The 21,683-nt window shown below is 46.4% G+C and overlaps 2 protein-coding genes across 3 annotated transcripts in view; one reads left to right on the top strand and one right to left on the bottom strand.

The window, feature by feature from the left end:
- Positions 1-309: 309 nt before the first annotated feature.
- Positions 310-18,995, bottom strand: echdc3 (enoyl CoA hydratase domain containing 3). The gene is made up of 5 exons (XM_078235959.1): positions 18,792-18,995; positions 12,334-12,455; positions 8,583-8,680; positions 2,996-3,196; positions 310-891 (listed from the first exon to the last, which is right to left on the bottom strand). The coding sequence occupies exons 1-5, from the start codon at positions 18,971-18,973 to the stop codon at positions 559-561; spliced, it is 936 nt and encodes a 311-aa protein (XP_078092085.1). The 5' UTR covers positions 18,974-18,995; the 3' UTR covers positions 310-558.
- Positions 18,996-21,449: 2,454 nt separating this feature from the next.
- rbm17 (RNA binding motif protein 17) overlaps positions 21,450-21,683 on the top strand; it is a 37,879-nt gene continuing 37,645 nt past the window's right edge. Inside the window, exons 1-2 of one of the 2 annotated variants that reach the window (XM_078235958.1) lie at positions 21,460-21,576; positions 21,621-21,642. The gene's annotated coding sequence lies outside the window, so the exon portion shown is untranslated. Of the gene's footprint in view, positions 21,643-21,683 lie in introns of both variants that reach the window. The other variant, XM_078235957.1, reaches the window with a different exon arrangement.

Here is a 21,683-nt window from a genome sequence, read left to right as displayed (position 1 = left end):
TAGGTGGCATGGTTAGCACTGCTGCCTCACAGCGCCAGGGATCTGAGCTTGATGCCCGGCTTGGGTCACTGTCTGTGCGGAGTCTGCACGTTCTCCCAGTGTCTGCGTGGGTTTCCTCCGGGTGCTCCGGTTTCCTCTCACAGTCCAAAAGACGTGCTGGTTAGGTGCATTGGCCATGCTAAATTCTCCCTCAGTGTACCCGAACAGGCGCCGGAGTGTGGCGACGAGGGGATTTTCACAGTAAGTTCATTGCGGTGTTAATGTAAGCCTTACTTGTGACCATAATAAATAAACTTGAACCATTCAAACTTGTGTTTTCTGGTAAAATTCCTTTGCAGGTTGAACATAATTCCACAGCAAATTACATTTTCTTTTATTTACAGTAATGTCTATTTTCTATTAACAATTCATTTCATGTCGGTGGAAATCAGATTGCCTGAAGTGAATTGAATCTGACATTGGGAAATTTACAGTGAGCTGTAATTCGATCCCGTGGGGGTTCTTTCTTTTGGAAATCTCTTGATCTAATCGCTGCACACACCTCGACGACAAAGGTTGTTATTCATGCGCCTTCTCCATGGAATGTGTCCAAACAGGTTTCCGCTTCTGGATAAAGGACTGGATTCCTTCCTGGCCGTCCCTCAGCGCGAGATTGTCCACCATGACCCGTGCGGTGATCTGATAGGCCTCATTTCGGTTTTGGGCCATTTGTTTGTAGAATGTGGCTTTTCCCAGCGCCACGACAGACCTGCTAGTTTCACAGATCTTGCTGGCAATTCTCATGGTCGCCTCGTCCAGCTTGTCCTCAGGGACCACCCGGCTAACCAGCCCGTGCAGCAGCGCGTCGTGCGCAGAAATTGGCTCTCCTGTAAACAGCATTTCTAAAGCGATCTGTTACAAACAGAATTTATTCAAACCTTCTGCGAGAAAACTGAGCAAACAGATTCTTTTCCACCCCGAATTTTTTTTGCTAATTTATTTCCCGATAGCGCTGACCCAGGCTGGAGTATCTCTCTAATTTTTCCGCTTGGGCTGGGAAGGATGAGGGAGAACAGAGACGACAGCAGGAAATCACGTCTCACAGGGAAAGAAAGAGCAACCTGAAAGAGGAAATTGTGGCTTCAAGTCCCACTCTCGGACTTCATACAATCCTACAGTGCAGAAGGAGGCCATTTGGCCCATCGAGTCTGCACCGACCACAATCCCACCCAGGCCCTTTCCCTATAACCTCACACATTTACCCTAGCTAGTTCCCCTGACACTAAGGAGCAATTTAGCATGACCAATCAACCTAACCCGCACATCTATGGTCTGTGGGAGGAAACTGGAGTGCCCGGAGGGAACCCACATAGACATGGGGAGAATGTGCAAACTCCACACAGACAGTGACCCCAAGGCCGGAATCGAACCCGGGTCCCTGGCGCTGTGAGACAGCAGTGCTAACCACTGTGCCACCGTGCCACCCCCACTTAAATCCAAAAATCAAACTTTGCTCTCCAGGACAGTACCGAGGCAGTGCTACACTGTCAGAGCTGCCACACTTTGGACGAGACATAAAACCGAGGGCTTGGCCTGCTCTCTCAGGTTGACATAAAAGATCCCACAGCAGTGTTTTGGAGAAGGACAGGGGAGTTATCTAGCACACTAATCAATATTTATTCCTCAATGAACATCATTAAAAAATTATCACATTCTGTTTATCGCGGCTTTCTGTGTACAGATTGGTTGCTGCGTTTCCTACATTAGAACAACGACTTCTCCTTCAGGTAACATGTTCTAAGTGGCCATTGGTGACCATGGACTTCCATTGGATTGGTCCATGACTCTGTAGTGGTTTGCGATTGCCTTTTGTGATAGGGCTGACCAGGAATCTCTCCCACCAGCTGAATTGGAGAGATTTACAGGCTGTTAATCAACCTGTTTGGCTGCGTTATCACAAATCTTGTGTGACCATCACTTCCTGAAGTGGGACCTGAACCTGGAGCTCCCAGCCCAGAGTTCAGGAAGCTACCCAGTGTGCCACAGGAGCCCCACAACAGTGACTTCAAAAATACTTGCAAAGTGCTTTTCAAACACAGAATCCTAGAATACCTGCAGTGCAGAAGAGGCCACTCGGCTATCAAGTCTACACCAATTCCCTGACAAGAGTACCTGACCCAAACCCACACGGCCGCCCTATCCCCATAACCCCACACATTTCCCATAGCTAAACCCCCCTAACCTACACAGCATGGATAAACCTGAGGTTATGAAAGGGGCTATGTAAATAACTTTCCTTTTCTTTCATTAGTTCAGTAACTTCAACAATGAACGGTTTGTGGTTCTTTGGAAAAGTCAATTACAATTTTATCACATAAGATTCTAAAACTGCTACCAGTAATGGGAATAACATTCTGTGATCCCACCCAATTATTTTCTGAAAATCTTACATATGAACACAAGAACTAGGAGCAGGAGTAGGCCATCTGGCCCCTCGAGCCTGCTCTGCCATTCAATAAGATCATGGCTGATCTTTTCGTGGACTCAGCTCCACTTACCCGCCCGCTCACCATAACCCTTAAGTCCTTTATTGTTCAAAAATTTATCTATCTTTGCCTTAAAAACATTCAACAAGGTAGCCTCAACTGCTTCACTGGGCAGGGAATTCCACAGATTCACAACCCTTTGAGTGAAGAAGTTCCTCTTCAACTCAGTCCTAAATCTGCTCCCCCTTATTTTGAGGCCATGCCCCTTAGTTCTAGTTTTACCTGCCAGTGAAAATTACCTCCCTGCTTCTATCTTATCCTAAACCAGTGGTCTTGGTTACAGCTCTCTAAGAGCTTGCAAAAAGGAATAGATTTGCAGTGTTTGTGGGATTGTAGGAAGCTATATGATTTGTGATTGAAAACACTGGGAAAGTCTCGAAGGGCACCGCTGTAACTGAGACAATATTCCGACTGCAGCGCCAACACATTCCAGTGAAGCTTAATCCAGCCGAAACGCTGCCATGACGTACCTTCCGAGGGACAGATCGTCCCACCGCGACGGCTGGCGTGGAACAGAAGAGCCCGACATTGATGCCAGGAGTGGCAAACTTTGACTTGTCCGACACCACGGCAAGGTCGCAACTGGCAACGAGCTGGCAGCCAGCGGCTGTGGCCAAACCGTTAACTTTCGCAATAATTGGCACCGGGATATCCTGAAGCAGGGTCATGACCTACAGGTTATGAAAAATGTGATTAGCAGAGCCAACCTGGTGGTATTTAATTTTACTGCTCTTGGTTATCCAAGGTCATTTAGGACTTAGAAAGGTGGGACGTAGGAGCAGGAGTAGGCCATTCGGCCCTTTGAGCCTGCTCTACCATTCGATAAGATCATAGCCGATCTGCCTGTGGCCTCAACTCCACTTTTCTGTCTGCTCCCCAATAACCCTCGACTCCCTTCCCATCAAAAATCTAACCATTCGGCCCATCAGGTCTGCACTGACTTTCCGACAGAGCATCTTACCCAGGCCTCATCCCCGTAACCCCACATATTTACCCCGCTAATTCCCCTAAGAAAAGTCTGAGGTCAGGTACCAACCAACTCAAGAACAGCTTCTTCCCTGCTGCCATCAGATTTTTGAATGGACCTACCTTATATTAAGTTGATCTTTCTCTACACCCTCGCTATGACTGTAACACTACATTCTGCACTCTCTCCTTTCCTTCTCTATGAAAGGTATGCTTTGTCTGTATAGCTCGCAAGAAACAATACTTTTCACTTTACACTAATACATGTGACAATAATAAATCAAATCAAACTTACACATCTTGGGACACTAAGGGGCAATTTAACATAGCCAATCCACCTAACCTGCACATCTTGGGACACTAAGGGGCAATTCGGCCCACCGAATCTACTCCAACAACAATTACCACTAAAGATGGATTAACCCCAGTATCCTACACAGGTTCCAGAACAGGGAATATTAAGAGATCTCAAAGGTCCACCCAAATATAACCTGAAAAGTGGTAAGGCCCCATTTACCTCCCCAAGCAGTGCATTCTGGATAGCCACCACCCTCTGAGTGAAAAAGGCCTTTTCTCAAATCCCTTCTGAATATATTGACCTTTATCCTAAAACTACTACCTCCCGGGATGGACCCCCCAATGAAGGGGAACAACTGCTCCCTACTCACCCTATCCGGACCCTCCACAGTCTTATACACCTCAATCATATCCCTGAGCGTAACCCAAAAGAGAAGTACTCACTCATCACCTTCCCAATACATAAGAACATAAGAACTAGGAGCAGGAGTAGGCCATCTGGCCCCTCGAGCCTGCTCCGCCATTCAATAAGATCATGGCTGATCTTTTTGTGGACTCAGCTCCACTTACCCGCCCGCTCACCATAACCCTTAATTCCTTTGCTGTTCAAAAATTTATCTATCCTTGCCTTAAAAACATTCAATGAGGTAGCCTCAACTGCTTCACTGGGCAGGGAATTCCACAGATTCACAACCCTTTGTGTGAAGAAGTTCCTCCTCAACTCAGTCCTAAATCTACTTCCCCTTATTTTGAGGCCATGTCCCCTAGTTCTAGTTTCACCTGCCAGTGGAAACAACTTCCCTACTTCTATCCTATCTAGTCCCTTCATAATCTTATATGTTTCTATAAGATCTCCCCTCATTCTTCTGAATTCCAATGAGTATAACCCCAGTCTACTCAGTCTCTCCTCATAAGCCAACCCTCTCAACTCCGGAATCAACCTAGTGAATCTCCTCTGCACCCTCTCCAGTGCCAGTATATCCTTTCTCAAGTAAGGAGACCAAAACTGTACTCCAGGTGTGGCCTCACCAGCATCTTATACAGCTGCAACATAACCTCGCTGTTTTTAAACTCCATCCCTCTAGCAATGAAGGACAAAATTCCATTTGCCTTCTTAATTACCTGCTGCACCTGCAAACGAACTCCTTGAGATTCCTGCACAAGGACACCCAGGTCCTTCTGCACAGCAGCATGCTGCAATTTTTTACCATTTAAATAATAGTCCATTTTGCTGCTATTCCTACCAAAATGGATGACCTCACATTTACCAGCATTGTACTCCATCTGCCAGACCCTCGCCCACTCACTTAGACTATCTATATCCCTTTGCAGACTTTCAGCATCCTCTGCACACTTTGCTCTGCCACTCATCTTAGTGTCATCTGCGAATTTTGACACACTACACTTGGTCCCCAACTCCAAATCATCTATGTAAATCGTAAATGGCGGTCCCAACACTGATCCCTGAGGCACACCACTATTCACTGATCGCCGAACCAGAAAAACCCCCACTCTTTGCTTTCTGTTAGTTAACCAATCCTCTTTCCATGCTAATACATCACCTGTAACATCTGCATCTTTATCTTATGTAGCAGTCTTTGGTGCGGCACCTTGTGCCTTCCGGAAATCCAGATACACCACACCCCATTGTCCACTACACATGTAATGTTCTCAAAGAATTCCACCAAATTAGTCAAACATGACTTTCCCTTCATGAACCCATGCTGCATCTTACCAATGGGATAATTTATATCCAGATGTCTCGCTATTTCTTCCTTGATGATAGATTCAAGCATTTTCCCTACTATAGAAGTTAAGCTAACCGGTTTATAGTTACCTGCCTTTTGGTCTACCTGCTTTTTTAAACAGTGGCGTCACATTTGCTGTTTTCCAATCTGCGGGAACCACGCCAGAATCCAGCGAATTTTGGTAAATTACCACTAGTGCATTTGCTATTTCTCCCACCATCTCTTTTAGTACCCTCTTTTAATACCCAGCACTCTCTCACACATGGATAACCCCCCTGGTCCCCAAAGGGCCTGAACGTTTCCCTGGTCAACCACTACTGCTCTAGACATTTACAGAATATTTCGAGATTCTACCCAATGCAGTACACAAACCCCCCTCCCTCTGGCCCCCTCTTTACCTCCTCAAGTTTCTCCTTCCCCCAACCTACCTCACGAACAAAAGACCCCCCTTTTTCCTTTTCCCCCACCACACAAATACTCCCCACTACTTCCATTCCGCATGAAAAAAAGACTAACATGAATAAAAAATGGAAAAGCTCCAAGGGACAAGAAGACAACAAGCCACAATATAAGGGCAAGGCATCTCAAGGGTTGGACGTGAGCTGCACATCTTTGGAATGTGGGAGGAAACCCAGGCAGACATGGGGAGAACATGCAAACTCCACACGGACAGTGACCCAAGGCTGGAATTGAACCCGGGTCCCTGGCGCTGTGAAGCAGCAGTGCTAACCACTGTGCCATCGTGCCGCACAGCGTGGCCTAGTTATTGTCTCTTTCACAAACGGAAATATTCTTCAGGAATCCACCCAATCATGTCCCCTCTCGTTTCAATAACATCACCTCTTGTTCCAACCTGTTCAACCTTTATTCATAAGGGTGGCACAATGGCACAGTGGTTAGCACTGCTGCCTCACAGCGCCAAGGACCCGGGGTTCAATTCCAGCCTCGGGTCACTGTCTGTGTGGAGTTTGCATGTTCTCCCCGTGTCTGCGTGGGTTTCCTCCGGGTGCTCCGGTTTCCTCCCACAGTCCAAAGATGTGCGGGTTAGGTTGATTGGCCATGCTAAATTGCCCCTTAGTGTCAGGGGATTAGCAGGGTAAATATGTGGGGTTACGGGAATAGGGCCTGGGTGGGATTGTGGTCAGTGCACTGTCAGGAACCTATGATTCTAAGATGAGGGATGTGATTTTCCTCCCCCTCCCTGGTGTGTTTCGTGGTAGCGGACAGAGTTTAATAATAAGGGGTCTCCCACTTCAGACCAAGATGAGGAGAATTTTCTCTCAGGGGGTCAGTCGTGTTTGGAATTCTCTCCCTCAGAGCCAGTGGGGCTGGGTCATTGAGTGTTTTAAAAGCTGACCGAGATAGTTTCTTGATTGACAAGTCAAAGGATTTAGGGGTAGAGAGGAAAGTGGAGTTGAGGCCATGACCAGATCAGCCAGGATCCCATCAACGGTGGAATAGGCTCGAGGGGCTGAATGGCCTCCTTCTGTTGCTAACTCGTATGTCCATGTGTACAGTTAAGTCTGATCCTGCCTGCTGTACTCCTCCACTTGATGAGGTCTATATGGCTCAACTTCTCATTCCCTCACAACACTCGGCCAATTGTTAAGGCAATTAAATTTTGAACCACATATTGTATGTTGCTTATTGCAAGACAGGCACACAGCAAGTCAAGATCCTATTGATAAACCACGGAAATCTTCATTCTCCTAGTTTTTGCCATTGTGTCGGGCACTTCAGTACTTAGGGGGGGTGTGGCATAGTGGCATTGTCACTGGGCTAGTATTCCAGAGACGCAGGGCAAGATCTGGGAAGCTGGGTTTGAATCCCACCACAGCAGATGGTGAAATTTGAATTCAAAATCTGGAATTAAAAGATCAATGATGACCATGAAACCATTGTCGATTGTCATAAAAAAACATCTGGTTCATTAATGTACTTTAGGGAAGGAAATCTACCTGGTCTGGCCTACATGTAAATACATGTGCTCTGAAATGGAGGGCAGTTAGGGATGTACAATAAATGCTGGTCCAACCAGCAATGCCCATATCCCATCAATGATTTTTTTAAAAATAATGTCTTGTTACGTCTTGCTAAATTATCTTCCCCAGTTTTCATCACTTCACCATAGGTGGCCATGCCATTGGCTCCCTGGGTGCTAAAGTCCTGAATTCCCTCTTTCTCCTTCTTTGAGACACCCTTTAAACCCACCTCAATATCTCCTCATCTGACTCGTGTTAAATTTTGTTGGATCATGTAATGTACCTTTAAAGAGTTTTTTAAAAATTTATGCTCAGTCTTCGGTGATGTCATTGTTGGGAGGAGAAAAAACTGTGACAGGGATTTCATTTTCAGTTTGGAGCTCAGGTTTGAGTTTGAGTTTTAGAAGGGACAGCAAGCTAAAAAGAAGTGTTTTCCCTCTCCCTGTTGTTTTGAAAATTCTGATGGTTAACTGAGAACAAGAACTTGTTTTCCTGAAGGGTAAAAATCTGTGTTCTTGGGGGCTGAACCAGAGTCTCTGTGGTGCTTTGGGAAGCTGTCTTGTCTTCAAACTGTTTGGAGTCTCAAGAGCATTTGACTGAAGAATTCAACTAACGGCCTTGATCCCAGTATCACATGAGCATTAGTCTGCGCTGCGTTAAACCTGTGAAAGGGTCTTTTGTCTATGGGAGGTTTTGGTTTGATTGGGACAACTTATATATATTCATTAAGGGTTATACATTATCATGATTGTTAGTTTCTTGTTTGTAATTGATAAAAGTTCTTGCTAATTTTCTTACTATACATGTTAACTATATTCTTAAATAAACTTTGTTTGATAAAATCTCCCTCGTGGGTCATTTAAATCATATCTGAAACGCAACATCTCATGCTTATCCTAGCCAAATTTAAGATGCAAAACTTATGATTCAGGCGGGCTTCATAAACACTTTGGAGTTTATAACCTGAACCTTAACAATAATCATGCCTTTGTTTTATAAAGATGTTACATAAATGCAAGTTGCTGTTGTTATTCAATAAGTCAGTTATAAATTGATCTGCTTACTTCAGTGCAGACTGCAAAGACCTCAGCATGGTGATCCCATCCTACTGCAGAGCTTAGTTCCTTGAGATCATGGCCAGATGAAAATACAGGCCCTTCAGCTGCACACGGGAATCACACAGAATCAGCCTCAAATGGAAATAGGACACTGATGTTGCATTTAGAATAAATGAAAATATTTCTGGCAATGTCTCTTATTCACACATTCTTTTGCTAAACAAAAATGTATTGTTTTCTTCCTTTCTGTTGTTCTGAGCTGAGGATATGGAGAGAGAGAGAGAGAGAGAGCCTATTCCCAGCTCTCCCATAGATACATAAAGATGAGGGAAGACTTTCAGTCCATCAAGTTGATCCTTCCCAAGTAGAACATGAGCAGGCTCAGTAGCATCGTGACTATCTAACTGGGGCATCGATCCAGAGACATGGAGAGGAATTTTGCTGACGTTGTAGGAACATAGGAATTAGGAGCAGAAGTTGGCAAATTCAGCCCTTCGAGCCAGCTCCGCCATTCAATCAGATCATGGCTGATCTCTCCCTGGTCTCAAATCCACCACCCCACCTGTTCCCCATATCCCCTTATCCCTTTTTAAAATTAGAAATATATCTCCTTCTTGAAACCATTCATCGATTCAGACTCCACCGCGCGATGGGGCAGCGAGTTCCACAAATTCACCACCCTCTGCGAGAAGTAGTTCCTCCTCATCTCAGTTTTAAATCTACCGCCTCACAACCTATACCTGTGACCTCTTGTTCTAGACTGCCCCACAAGAGGAAACATTTGGTCTCCATTTGCTTTATCAATCCCTTTTAACATTTTATATACCTCGATCAGCTTCCCCTCTCATCCTCCTAAACTCCAGTGAGTACAAGTCCAAACTGTTTAATCTCTCCTCGTACATCAACCCTTTCATCCCCGGAATCAATCTGATGAACGCCAGGGCTATGGAGAGGATGCCGGGGAATGGATCCCACAGATTCCAAGCAGCCGTTTAACGCTCTGAGGGAATGCTGATTGGCTGGAGTGGAGTTGAGATTTCCGCCCCTGGCCCAGAATGATTGGCCAGCAGCTCTGTAATGCAAGCACTGCCTCCACGAATGGTGGCCAGGACTGGAACTACAAGCAATCCCCAGAATCGAGGTGCGGGAGTCCCGGGTCACTGGGAATTCTGGGGTCTCCCAGCAAGGAGGGAAAGGGAGACCTGGATCCATCGGATTGTTTGCGGGGGGGAAGGTGAGGTTTGAGGTTGGGGGGGAGGGGGACATGATTTGATGGGCGTAGGGATGAAACCCCTAGGGGTGGTCGGGTGGGATGCCTGATCTCGATCGCTGAGTCAAAATCCTGGAATTCCCTCCCTAATGGCATTTTGATCAACCCACAGCATGTGGACTGCAGCGATTCAAGAAGGTGAGTCACCTGATGAAGGAGCAGCGCTCTGAAAGCTCGTGCTACCAAATAAACCTGTTGGACTTTAAGCTGGTGTTGTGAGACTTCTTACTGAGCCCACCCTAGTCCAATGCCGGCATCTCCACATCAGTGAATGGTGACCATGAAATGATCATCGATTGTTGTAAAAACCCATCTGGTTCACAAATGTCCTTTAGGGAAGGAAATCTGCCATCCTTACCTGGTCTGGCCTACGTGACTCCAGAGCCACAGCAATGTGGATCTCTTCACTGCCCTTTAATGAGGTCTAGCAAACTTCTTTGTTGTATTCATGAAGAAGACGCACAACCAACTTTTCAAGGGCAACTAGGGATGGGCAACAATTGCCGGCAAAGCCCACATCCCATGAATGAAAATAACATTCTCCATCTGACTGCTTCATGGATATCTCAGTCTAGAAGACCCTCCCATCTATTTTATGCTGCCTTTTTTCCAATTTGAATCTATCCTTTGCCTTGTTCTCCAGGTGGTGAGTTAACACAACACAGTGTTCCGGATTAATCATTTCCATTGCAATGATTAATTCTATTCTTTTCCCTTTCCCAGCCCTCCTCTCCTGAGGAGCTGACACCTTCCCAGGATAAGGTTCCATCAGCACCATGAGTCTTCCGCTCGTTGTCCCAGTGTTTATGCGTGAAGTTTGACAGTGGCACAAGTTGCAGCCCGATGTGATCCGTCAGCATGGCCTGACCTCTCCAGATCCACTCCAGTTCACCAGGAGATACCAGGAGCAGGAGGACTCGCTGATCTTCCACCTGGGAGCTAACCATTGTACCGTGGTTGGCGCTGTGGACAGGACGGACCATCTAGGTCAGCAGAAAGCTGCAGTTGAATTTTGCTTCAGTCTGGATTCCCTGACCAAGTTTCACACTTTACCACATGAGCTTGACTTGAGCTAAGGAGACCCACTGGAGCTTATTAAATAGACACTTGGTGGCACAGAACTGAGAAGAGAGATGTGTTGATCAAAAGAGAAAACGCTGGAAAATCTCAGCAAGTCTGGCAGCATCTGTAAGGAGAGAAAAGAGCTGACGTTTCAAGTCCAGATGATCCTTTGTCAAAGCTAAGAGGCTTAGAAAGTGGGAGATATTTATACAGCAGGGGGAGGGAATGAAAGATGAGTCCTAGCCATAGAAGGCCATTCACACCCTTTATTCTCTCTCTGGGCTGCCATTAGCAGTCCTTTCCCATGGTTTCTGTGGCTATGACTCATCTTTCATTCCCTCACCCTGCAGTATAAATATCTCCCACTTTCTAAGCCTCTTAGCTTTGACAAAGGGTCATCTGGACTCGAAACGTCAGCTCTTTTCTCTCCTTACAGATGCTGCCAGACCTGCTGAGACTTTCCGGCATTTTCTCTTTTGGTTTCAGATTCCAGCATCCGCAGTAATCTGCTTTTATCTTATATTTATTGAGAAGAGATTTGTGTTGCCGAATCTTTTCATCTTGCACTCATCAGGGCAAATGCAAGAATACCAAATTTCAAACAACCCCAACAATTTATACTGCGGGAGAAAAGGGGTTGGCAAGCTGACTCAGATTGGCTGGGGTATTGCTAGGGAGAAAGCGACAGGAAACGATAGGCTTCCCAAACTCCCAGATAATTCAAAAAAGACACTAGGCTTGAGCATAGGTTCCTGTGTATGAACGTAAGCCACTTCTAGCAAGGGTAAATGAGTAACAACAACCAATTTAAGATAATGAGTCAAGCTCCCAAGGAGCTTGACTGATTATCTTTTTTTTACTCAATTGTGGGACACGGGCGTCGCTGGCTGGCCAGCATTTATTGCCCATCCCGAGTTGCCCTTGAGAAGGTGGTGGTGAGCTGCCTTCTTGAATCGCTGCAGTCCACATGTTAACTCACAATGCCGTTAGGGAGTGAATTCTAGGATTTTGACCCAGCGACTGCGAAGGGATAGCGATATATTTCCAAGTCAGGATGGTGAGTGACTTGCAGGGGAACTTGCAGGCGGTGGTGTTCCCATGTACCTGCTGCCCTTGTCCTTCGAGGCAGAAGTGGTTGTTGGGTTTGGAAGGTGCTGTCTAAGGATCTTTGGTGAATTTCTGCAGTGCATCTTGTAGATGGTACACACTGCTGCTACTGAGCGTCGGTGGTGGAGGGATTGAATGTTTGTGGTTGGGGTGCCAATCATGCGGGCTGCTTTGTCCTGGATGGTGTCGAGCTTCTTGAGTGTTGTTGGAGCTGCACCCATCCAGGCAAGTGGGGAGTATTCCATCACACTCCTGGCTTGGTTGTTAAATTGGTTGTTGTTAAGTTTTTGGTTGCTCATTAAATCCGGCTGGAATTACCTGAAATCACGATAACTCGGAGTTCATTGCTTTCTGCTTCATGGAGGAGGTCACTGCGCAGAGATTCTAACATGGTCAGTGACAGAGCATTCCGCTTCTTTGGGTTATTCAGCATGATGGTCCTAAACAGAAGACAAATGCTTTTCTATTTTCCAGCAGGGAAAGTTACGGTGCAGTTATCTATATAGCATTTACAAAGATATTCTTCATCTCCCCACTGGGTTACCAATGGGAGCTTGATTAGTGTGGCAGACAGGTGATCAGACTGATGGGAAGCACCACAAAGATCTGTGGAAAAGTCAGTCTCGAGAAAGTCAACCCCATGATTTCTGGCCTAAAAAACATGTAATTTTTGTGTAAAAGTCAATCCCAGTTTCCGAGGGATCGAAGCTCAAAGATCTCAGACCAAAGTATAATCCTGGAGATGCGAATGATTTAATCTCATTGTAAATGTATAAATTGTAATGATAATGTATACTGCTAAGTAAATGTTTCAGACGTTTCATTTGAGGCCAAAACGTTGTGTGATTTCGAGAAGAAATTAGATATAGCTCTTGGGGCTAAAGAGGTCAGGGATATGGGGCGGGGGGGGCGGAGGGGAGGGATCAGGACATTGAATTCGATGATCAGCCATGATCAAGATGAATGGTGGAACAAGCTCGAAGGGCCGAATGGCCTCCTCCTACTTCTAGTTTCTATGTTTCTATTTTGTATTTTCTTATTCAAATTATTAAAGTGATTGGATTATGAATGATAATGAAGATGATTTTATTTTTAGTGTTTTATTTTATTTCGTTGTGACAGAGTTTTTTTTTAGACTTAAGTCGAGCTTGCATGTCAACTCTCAAAGACATCAGCCCGTGTAAAGGTCACTCCATGACACTTGGCCTCAAAAATATGGTTTTTACACCAGTCTATGATGTAATTTTCTGCCTCATCACTTTGTGGTTTCGGCCGCTTGTTATACAACCTGCCGATTTTCACCTCATTGCTTTCAATTAACAATCGGACAAGTTCACAGTGGGGAGGCGATATCCTCCGCCATCTGTGGCTCAGTTGGTGGCGTTCTCACCTCAGAATCTCAAGGTTCTGGATTCAAGACCCACTCCAGGGCTTGAATACCTGCAATGCCAGGTTGGTACTCCAGTGTGGTACTGAGGCAGCACTCCATTGTTAATAGTGCTCCCTTTCAGATGTGATGCTAAACTGAGGCCCTATATCTATATTCAGATGGATGTAAATGATATGAAGTCATAAAGCTCATTTGGAGAGCTAGTGCAGAACAAAGGACCACGTGGCTTCCATCAGCACCGTAACAATTTTCACAGAATCATTGAATCCCTACAGTGCAGAAGGAGGCCATTTGGCCCATCGAGTCTGCACCGACCACAATTCCACCCAGGCTCTATCCCCGTAACCCCACATATTTACTCTGCTAGTCCCCCTGATACGAAGGGGAAATTTATCATGGCCAATCCACCGAACCCGCACATCTTTGGACTGTGGGAGGAAACCGGAGCACCCGGAGGAAACCCACACAGATCTGGGGAGAACATGCAAACTCCACATGACAGTGACCTAAGGCCGGAATCGAACCCGGGTCCCTGGTGCTGTGAGGCAGCAGTGCTAACCACTGTGCCACCATGCCGGTGATACTGATGTTTTTGTGATACTGAGATCACTATTGCCATTTTGGTGAGGTTTAGTTTGAACTCCAATGTTTTAAAATTCATTTTACAGGATGTGGGTATCACTGGCTCGTCCCGAAGTTATTACCCATCGCTAATTGCCCTTGTGAAGGTGAGTTGCCTTCTTGAACCCGCTGCAGTCCCTGTGGTGTAGGTACACCCAGAGTGCTGTTTGGAGGGAGTTCCAGGATTCTGACACAGCAACAGTGAAGGAGCGGTGATATATTTCCCAAGTCAGGATGCTGAGTGGCTTGAAGGGGAAATTCCAGGTGGTGGTATTCCCATGCGTCTGCTGCCCTCGTCCTTCTAGATAGTGGTGGTCGTGGGTTTGGAAGATGCAGCCTAAGGAGCCTTGGTGAGTTCCTGCAGTGCATCTTATAGATGGTACACACTGCTGCTACTGTTTGCCAGTGGTGGAGGGAGTGAATGTTTCATAGAATCATACAGCGTGGATGAGGCCCTTCAGCCCATCGAGTCTGTACCGACACATTAGAAACACCTGAACTCCCACCTAATCCCATCTGCCAGCACTTGGCCCATAGCCCTGAATGTTATGATGTGCCAAGTGCTCATCCTGTTTCATAGAATCTACAGTTCAGAACGAGGCCATTCGGCCCATCGAGTTTGCACCGACCACAATCCCACCCAGGCCTTATCCGCATAACCCCATGTATTTACCCTAGCCAGTCTCCCTGACACTAAGGGGCAATTTAGAATGGCCAATCCACCTAACCCGCACATCTTTTCCATTGTGGGAGGAAACCGGAGCACCCGGAGAAAACCCACGCAGACACGGGAAGAATGTGCAAATTCCGCACAGACAGTGACACAAGCTGGGAAGGAGTGTCAATAAAGTAGGCTGCTTTGTCCTGAAATGGTGTTGAGCTTCCTGAGTGTTATTGGAGCTGCACTAACCCAGGCAAATGGGGAGTATTCCAGCACACTCCTGACCTGTGCCTTGTTGATGGTGGACAGGCCTTGGGGAGTCAGGAGATGATTTGGGGAGTCAGGAGCTATTCGCCACAGGATTCCCAGCCTCTGATCTGTTCTTGTCGTTATATGCTAGTCCAGTCTAGTTTCTGAATGTAATTAACATTCCCGAATCCTCAAAATTATTAATCCTTGACCAAATACCATTGGTCTGAAATTAAAGTGTCCATTATTACTCCTCCCCCTTCAGGTACCATGCCCTAAGAGGGCCTTTGATTGGATTGCTCCATGTTTATACATGGCAAAGTGCTGCCGTGGTTTTCTTTCTGCCGTCTGGCTCACCAGGAATCTCTCCCACTTTTTATTGTTTCGGACGGATTATCACCTTGCTTGGCCACATTACGGACACACCTTCGGTGGCCAACAAGTCCTGAAGTGAGCCTGGAATCCAGAACTTCTGGCTCAGAGGTTAGAACTCGACCCACTGTGCCAGGTGACCTTCTCCACTGTCACTAACAAATGTTATTTGAATGCTGTTTTACCATGGGCGTGAAAAGCTTTATTAAAACAGTGAACAGGGGAACTTCACGTCAGTAAATTTTCCTGTGAATTGTCAGAGTTGTGAGAGGCCAGGCTTGGGTGAAGTGGTCAGATGCAAACTGAATTCCCACTGCTTGAGTGATCTAAGCTGAGAGGTTCCTGAAAGTCGATGCCCATCTGAGGGCCTCAATTAGTGTCTGGACAGGGGCCTTCCCGCCAGGGACTTAATCGGACACCCTCCTGCCTGATTAAATGATCCTCCCCACCCCCTCTCCCCAGCTACCAAATTTGCCTCGGTGGAGGGCAAAGATTCTGCCTTCAATGTTTGTTCATATGTATCCGGAGAGTCCCATCAATCATTACCGCACCACAGTCAGTGTTCAAACAAGCGTGTCTCAGTCTGCAGCACACGGTGTGATCTGAGGAACACATCGGATGAGGCTCCATCACTCTGTCTAAAAGTGTGGTTATTTAAAACTCTGGGAACCCGCAAGACATAACAACATCTGGCTGAAAAACAATGAAAGGTTTTAAGGAGACTTTTGAAAGGGGAAGATAGCACCAAGGCAAAGAAAGATCCCGAAAGGAGGTCTGGAATTGTCAACTGGAATTCAGCTGACTAAATAAATCTGGAATAAAGGGCAAATCAAGGCATTGAATTGTCATAGAAACCTCCAGCTTGCTCACTGGTGCTCTTTGAATGAAGGAAACCTGCCATTGGCAATTTGTGCCAGAATTGGGACAGCTGTCCGACAGATTAGTCAAACTGGGTCAAAATCCTGGAACACTCTCCCTAACAGCTGTGTGGGTGTACCTACACCACAGGAACAGCAGCGGTTCAGGAAGGCAGCTCACCACCACCTTCTCAAGGGACAATTAGGGATGGGTAATAAATGTTGGCCTAGACAATGACACCCACACCCTGTGAATGAGTAATGAGAGTTGCGGCAAAATAGGTGAAATGGAAATTGCAGTCATTCTCCAGACTCTCTTGTTCAGTATCAAGTTATTCTTTACCACCTGTTTGAGTGAATGAATTGTTTTAAAAGCAGAATCTCTGATACTAATTTTTGTATTCATTCGTGGGACATGGGCTTCGCTGGCTGGCCAGCATTTATTTGAAGGGGAGACGATGGCCGAGTGGTATTATCCCCAGAATATTAATCCAGAAACTCAGCTAATGTTCTGGGGACCCGGGTTCGAATCCCGCCACGGCAGATTGTGGAATTTGAATTCAATAAAAAATATCTGGAATTAAGAATCTACCAATGAGCATGAAACCATTGCCGATTGTTGGAAAAATCCATCGAGTTGACTAATGTCTTTTAGGGAAGGAAATCTGCCATGCTTTCCTGTTCTGGCCTACGTGTGATTCCAGAGGCACAGCACTGTGGCTGGCTCTCAACTGCCCTTGGGAAACTAGGGATGGGCAATAAATGCTGCCCAGCCAGTGATGCCCATGTCCCACGAATGAATATAAAAAAAAAGACCCATCCCAGGTCCCCTTGAGAAGGTGGTGGTGAGCTGCCTTATTGAATCGCTGCAGTCCATGTTCTGTGGGTTGACCCACAATGCCTTTAGGGAGGGAATTCCAGGATTTTGACCCAGCGACTGCGAAGGAACAGCGATATATTTCCAAGTCAGGATGGTGAGTGGCTTGGAGGGGAACTTGGTGGTGGTGTTCCCATGTGTCTGCTGCCTTGTCCTTCTAGATGAAAGTGGTCGTGGTTTTAGAAGGTGCTGTCTAAGGATCTTTGGTGAATTACTGCAGTGCATCTTGTAGACAGTACTCACTGCTGCGACTGAGCGTCGGTGGTGGAGGGAGTGGATGTTTATGGGTGTGGTGCCAATCAAGCGGGGCTGCTTTGTCCTGGATGGTGTCGAGCTTCTTGAGTGTTGTTGGAGCTACACCCATCCAGGCAAGTGGGGAGTATTCCATCACACTCCTGACTTGTGCCTTGTAGATGGTGGATAGGCTTTGGGGAGTCAGGAGGTGAGTTACTCACCGCAGTATTCCTAGCTTCTGACCTGCTCTTGTAGCCACTGTGTTTATGTGGTGAGTCCAGTTGAGTTTCTGGTCAATGGTAACCCCAAGGATGTTGACAGTGGGGGATTCAGTGATGGTAACACCATTGGATGTCAAGGGGCGGTGGTTAGAGTGTCTCTCATTGGTCATTTCCTGTCATTTGTGTGGCGCGAATATTACTTGCCACTTGTCAGCCTCAGCCTGGATATTGTCCAGATCTTGACAGCTCTGAAGAAGAGTCACACGGACGTGGAAATGTTAACTTTCTGTCCGAGAATGGGGGGTGGGGGGGAGGAGGGGGGGGGGGGGGTGGAGGTGGTTTCGAGTTCGCTGATATGTTGGGATAACAAATGCCAGCCTTCCTTTATAACAACTCCAGAATAAAATCATCAATTACCAGCTGCGTTGCAGACAGGAGTCTGTAATGCAGGGAGCGTGAATCAGTCTTGTGCAGGTTAAAATCTCGTAATCAGACATGTTCATTTTTATAAAAATCATAAAAGTATAATTTTTGTTGGCATAAATACGGCAACACTCCCTGAACTGCAGCACGATGGCTTTGGAATTACATTTGTGAACATCTCTGCTCCTCCTGTTCGCAGTTTTTCCAACCCTGATCTTTAATCACAAACACTCTCTCTTGAATCTCTCTGTGTTGCTAACACTTGGTGGCCTGCTTAGAGAACCTGCTTCTTTGACTCTGTTTTTAGTTGCCGTCCCAGATTCTTTTCCCATTCCCACTGCGGTGCCTCAACCTCTGACCATCCCACATTCTGCGGAAAGCATGACAAAAGATCATGGAATCATAGAATCCCTGCAGTGCAGAAGGAGGCCATTTGGCCCATCGAGTCTGACACAACAATCCCACTCAGGCCCTATCCACATAACCCCATGCATTTACCCTAGCTAGTCCCCCTGACACTAAGGGGCAATTTAACCCCATATGTTTACCCTGCCAATCCCCCTGATGCTAGGGTCAATTTAGCATGGCCAATGCACAAACCTGCATATCTTTGGTTAGATATGGGAGGAAACCGGAGCACCCGGAGGAAACCCATGCAGACACAGGGAGAACGTGCAGACTCCACACAGACAGTGACCCAAGCCGGGAATCAAACCTGGGTCCCTGGCACTGTGAGGCAGCAGCGCTAAGCACCGTGCCACTCTGCTGCCACGATGTTATTATCCCCCCTACTTGTTCGAAATAAAGAAGAGCAGTTATCTGAATCTGGGGGCAGGTTCATTCTCTAAATTAAAATTGAGTCAATACCAACCTGATCCCATCCCTCTGTGTTCTGACAGTCAGTTTATCACATTTGGCCACTGTCGTTTGACTGGCAAAGCGAGTTTGGGTGTAAACTCGAGGTATGTTTTTCACAGCGTGCCCCGCCTGCACAAGCTGAACCCTGTCTCTAATTTTCCTGAAACATCTGGCAGCAGCGGTCAAACTCCCCATGGTGCTTTCTGGATACTTCTGTTCGTACAATACACCGGCCCCAACACAACCCTAAACTCAGATTAAAGTTCCACCTTTGCTGCACTCCAACAATACTGTTTGTCACTTATTTATTGCTTGCTTTTTACTAATGAATGCTATTTTGTTGTAAATTATAATCTTTTCTTCTGTTTAACCTGCTCGAATAATACCTCCCTGTATAAAAAATGGCTCTTTTATTTAAATGGACTTTCACTATGTTCCTCTTTTTTTCCCCATTCATGCATCTCACTTTTAACACTTCTGCAAATGTTGATGGCAATGATGCTTAAAAATGTTAGTATCCTGAGCCACACTAAGTTTTTTAAAGTTTATTTATTATTGTCACAAGTAAGCTTACATTAACACTGCAATGAAGTCACTGTGAAAATCCCCCAGTCGCCACACTCCGGCACCTGTTCGGGTACACTGAGAGAGAATTTAGCATGGTCAATGCACCCTAACCTGCACATCTTTCGGACTGAGGGAGGAAACCAGGGCACTCAGAGGAAACCCGCACAGACACGGGGAGAACGTGCAGACTCCACACAGGCAGTGACCCAAGCCGGGAATCGAACCCGGGTGCCTGGCGCTGTGAGGCTAACCGCTGTCCCACCGTGCCGCCTTAGTTAATGTTGTGACTGCGACTCACTGTCACTTCCGCATCTGAAGGGGACTTCAGCACAACTGACTCTCCAGTGTGGTACCCGAACTTTCAGAGAGACATTCAACCAAGGTCTGTTTTCTCTCTCAGGTGTATGTATGGTGCTATTTAAAAGAAGAAAGCAGGGGATATTTCTACACATAAAAAGAAAAATGCTGGAAAATCTCAGCAGGTCTGACAACATCTGTGGAGATAGAATACATTCAACGTTTTGAGTCTAGATGACCCTTCGTCAGTATTTTGCGTTTATATCAGGGGATATTTCTCAGTTGTCCTGGCCAATTCTTCAAACATCAATTCCAAAACAGACTATCCGGTCTATCTGTGGAAGTTTGCTGGGTGAAAATTTGCTACAATGTTTGCTACATGACAACAGTAGTTATGCTTTTTTAAAAAAAATATATACATTTGTCAGTAAACTGCTCACTAAAGGTTCGATATAAAAAAGGAATGTCTTTCTTTCAACTTGGGGAAGTGTTGGTGGTAGAACATTCGGACCCTCCTGGGCTACAGAAGGGAAAAGAAACACCATTCCCACCCCTGATGAAGGGTCATCCAGACTCAAAATAGTAACTCTGTCCTCTCTCCACAGATGTTGTCAGACTTGCTGAGATTTTCCAGCATTGATTTGATTTGATTTATTATTGTCACATGTATTAGTATACAGTGAAAAATATTGTTTCTTGCATGCTATACAGACAAAGCATACTGTTCATAGAGAAGGAAATGAGAGAGTGCAGAATGTAGTGTTACAGTCATAGCTAGGGTGCAGAGAAAGATCAACTTAATGTGAGGTAGGTCCATTCAAAAGTCTGATGGCAGCAGGAAAGAAGCTGTTCTTGAGTCGGTTGGTAACGTGTCCTCAGACTTTTGCATCTTTTTCCTGACGGAAGAAGGTGGAAGAGAGTGCGTCTGGGGTGTGTGGGATCCTTGATTATGCTGGCCGCTTTTCCGAGGCAGCGGGAAGTGTAGACAGAGTCAATGGATGGGAGGCTGGTTTGAGTGATGGACGGGCTTCATTCACAACCCTTTGTAGTTTCTTGTAGTCTTGGGCAGAGCAGGAGCCATACCAAGCTGTGGTGCAACCAGAAAGACTGCTTTCTGTAAAAGTTGGTGAGCGTCGTAGCTGACATGCCAAATTTCCTTAGTCTCTTTTTGTTACGGTTCCCACCCCAATGGCTATGAGTGACCCCTGCTCGAAGTGCAGGTGTGGGGGTGAAGACAGGGTTGGCCATGATGCCGACAAGGTTGCCAATTTTATTTGGATGTATTCCTGGAGGTTTCATCACATAACCTCTCAATCCAGAACCTGGCCCAGTCAACAGCCTCCCACTTTCTACATTGTTTAATATAATTAACAACCTTCTTTCCTTTTCTATGAATGGTATGTTTTGAATGTATAGCGCACAAGAAACAATACTTTTCACTGTATACTAATACATGTTGCAATAATAAATCAAATCAAAGTTGTTTGAAGGATTTTTTTGAAAATAATATTTTGTTTTAAGACCCTTTGCCTCAGGTTGCTCACAGCAGGGTGTAGGAAAGTAATAGTCAAATCTTAGGAGATGCCTACTGCAGTTGAATTGCCAAGAGTGCTGAGAGGGATGGAGATGGTGAATAATGTGGGTCAGTGAGCAGGGAAGCTGGAGTGGGTTTCTAGCGAGTGAGGGGATCAGCAGATAGTGAGGGCGGAGTGCTGGGGAATGAGGAGCTCCCACAGCAGCAGCAGCAAGTGCTGGAGGAGGGGGGACCGCTTCTGCCGGGGGAGGGGGGCCGGTGCTGGCGGATCCAGGGTTTCCCCCCGGAACACTGATGAGGACGGACCGGCTCCGGCTTCCGGTGGTCGGCGCCGCGCTGAGAGGCCGCGCGGAGAAAAGATCAACAACCCGGGGAGAGAGAGCCCGGCACCCGGGGAGAGAGAGCCCGGCACCCGGGGAGAGAGAGCCCGGCACCCGGGGAGAGCGGGGCCCGGATCCCGGGGAGGGTGAGCGGCCCGGGACTGCGGGGGGCTCCGGCCTCTGGCTG

This window comes from Mustelus asterias, chromosome 19 (assembly GCF_964213995.1).
Source record: "Mustelus asterias chromosome 19, sMusAst1.hap1.1, whole genome shotgun sequence".
Taxonomy (NCBI): Eukaryota; Metazoa; Chordata; class Chondrichthyes; order Carcharhiniformes; family Triakidae; genus Mustelus; species Mustelus asterias.
This window is presented reverse-complemented; position numbering and strand designations above follow the sequence as displayed.

Bases quoted from the DNA above. Each gene is read 5' to 3' on its own strand.
- echdc3 (XM_078235959.1), bottom strand. From the start codon at position 18,973: ATGGGGAGTTTGACCGCTGCTGCCAGATGTTTCAGGAAAATTAGAGAC. The intron at 8,681-12,333 runs GTAATTCCAGCC...TCCCGTGTGCAG, and splicing joins CCGAGTTATCGTGATTTCAG to CTGAAGGGCCTGTATTTTCA. The intron at 892-2,995 runs GTACGTCATGGC...TGTTTGTAACAG, and splicing joins GACGATCTGTCCCTCGGAAG to ATCGCTTTAGAAATGCTGTT.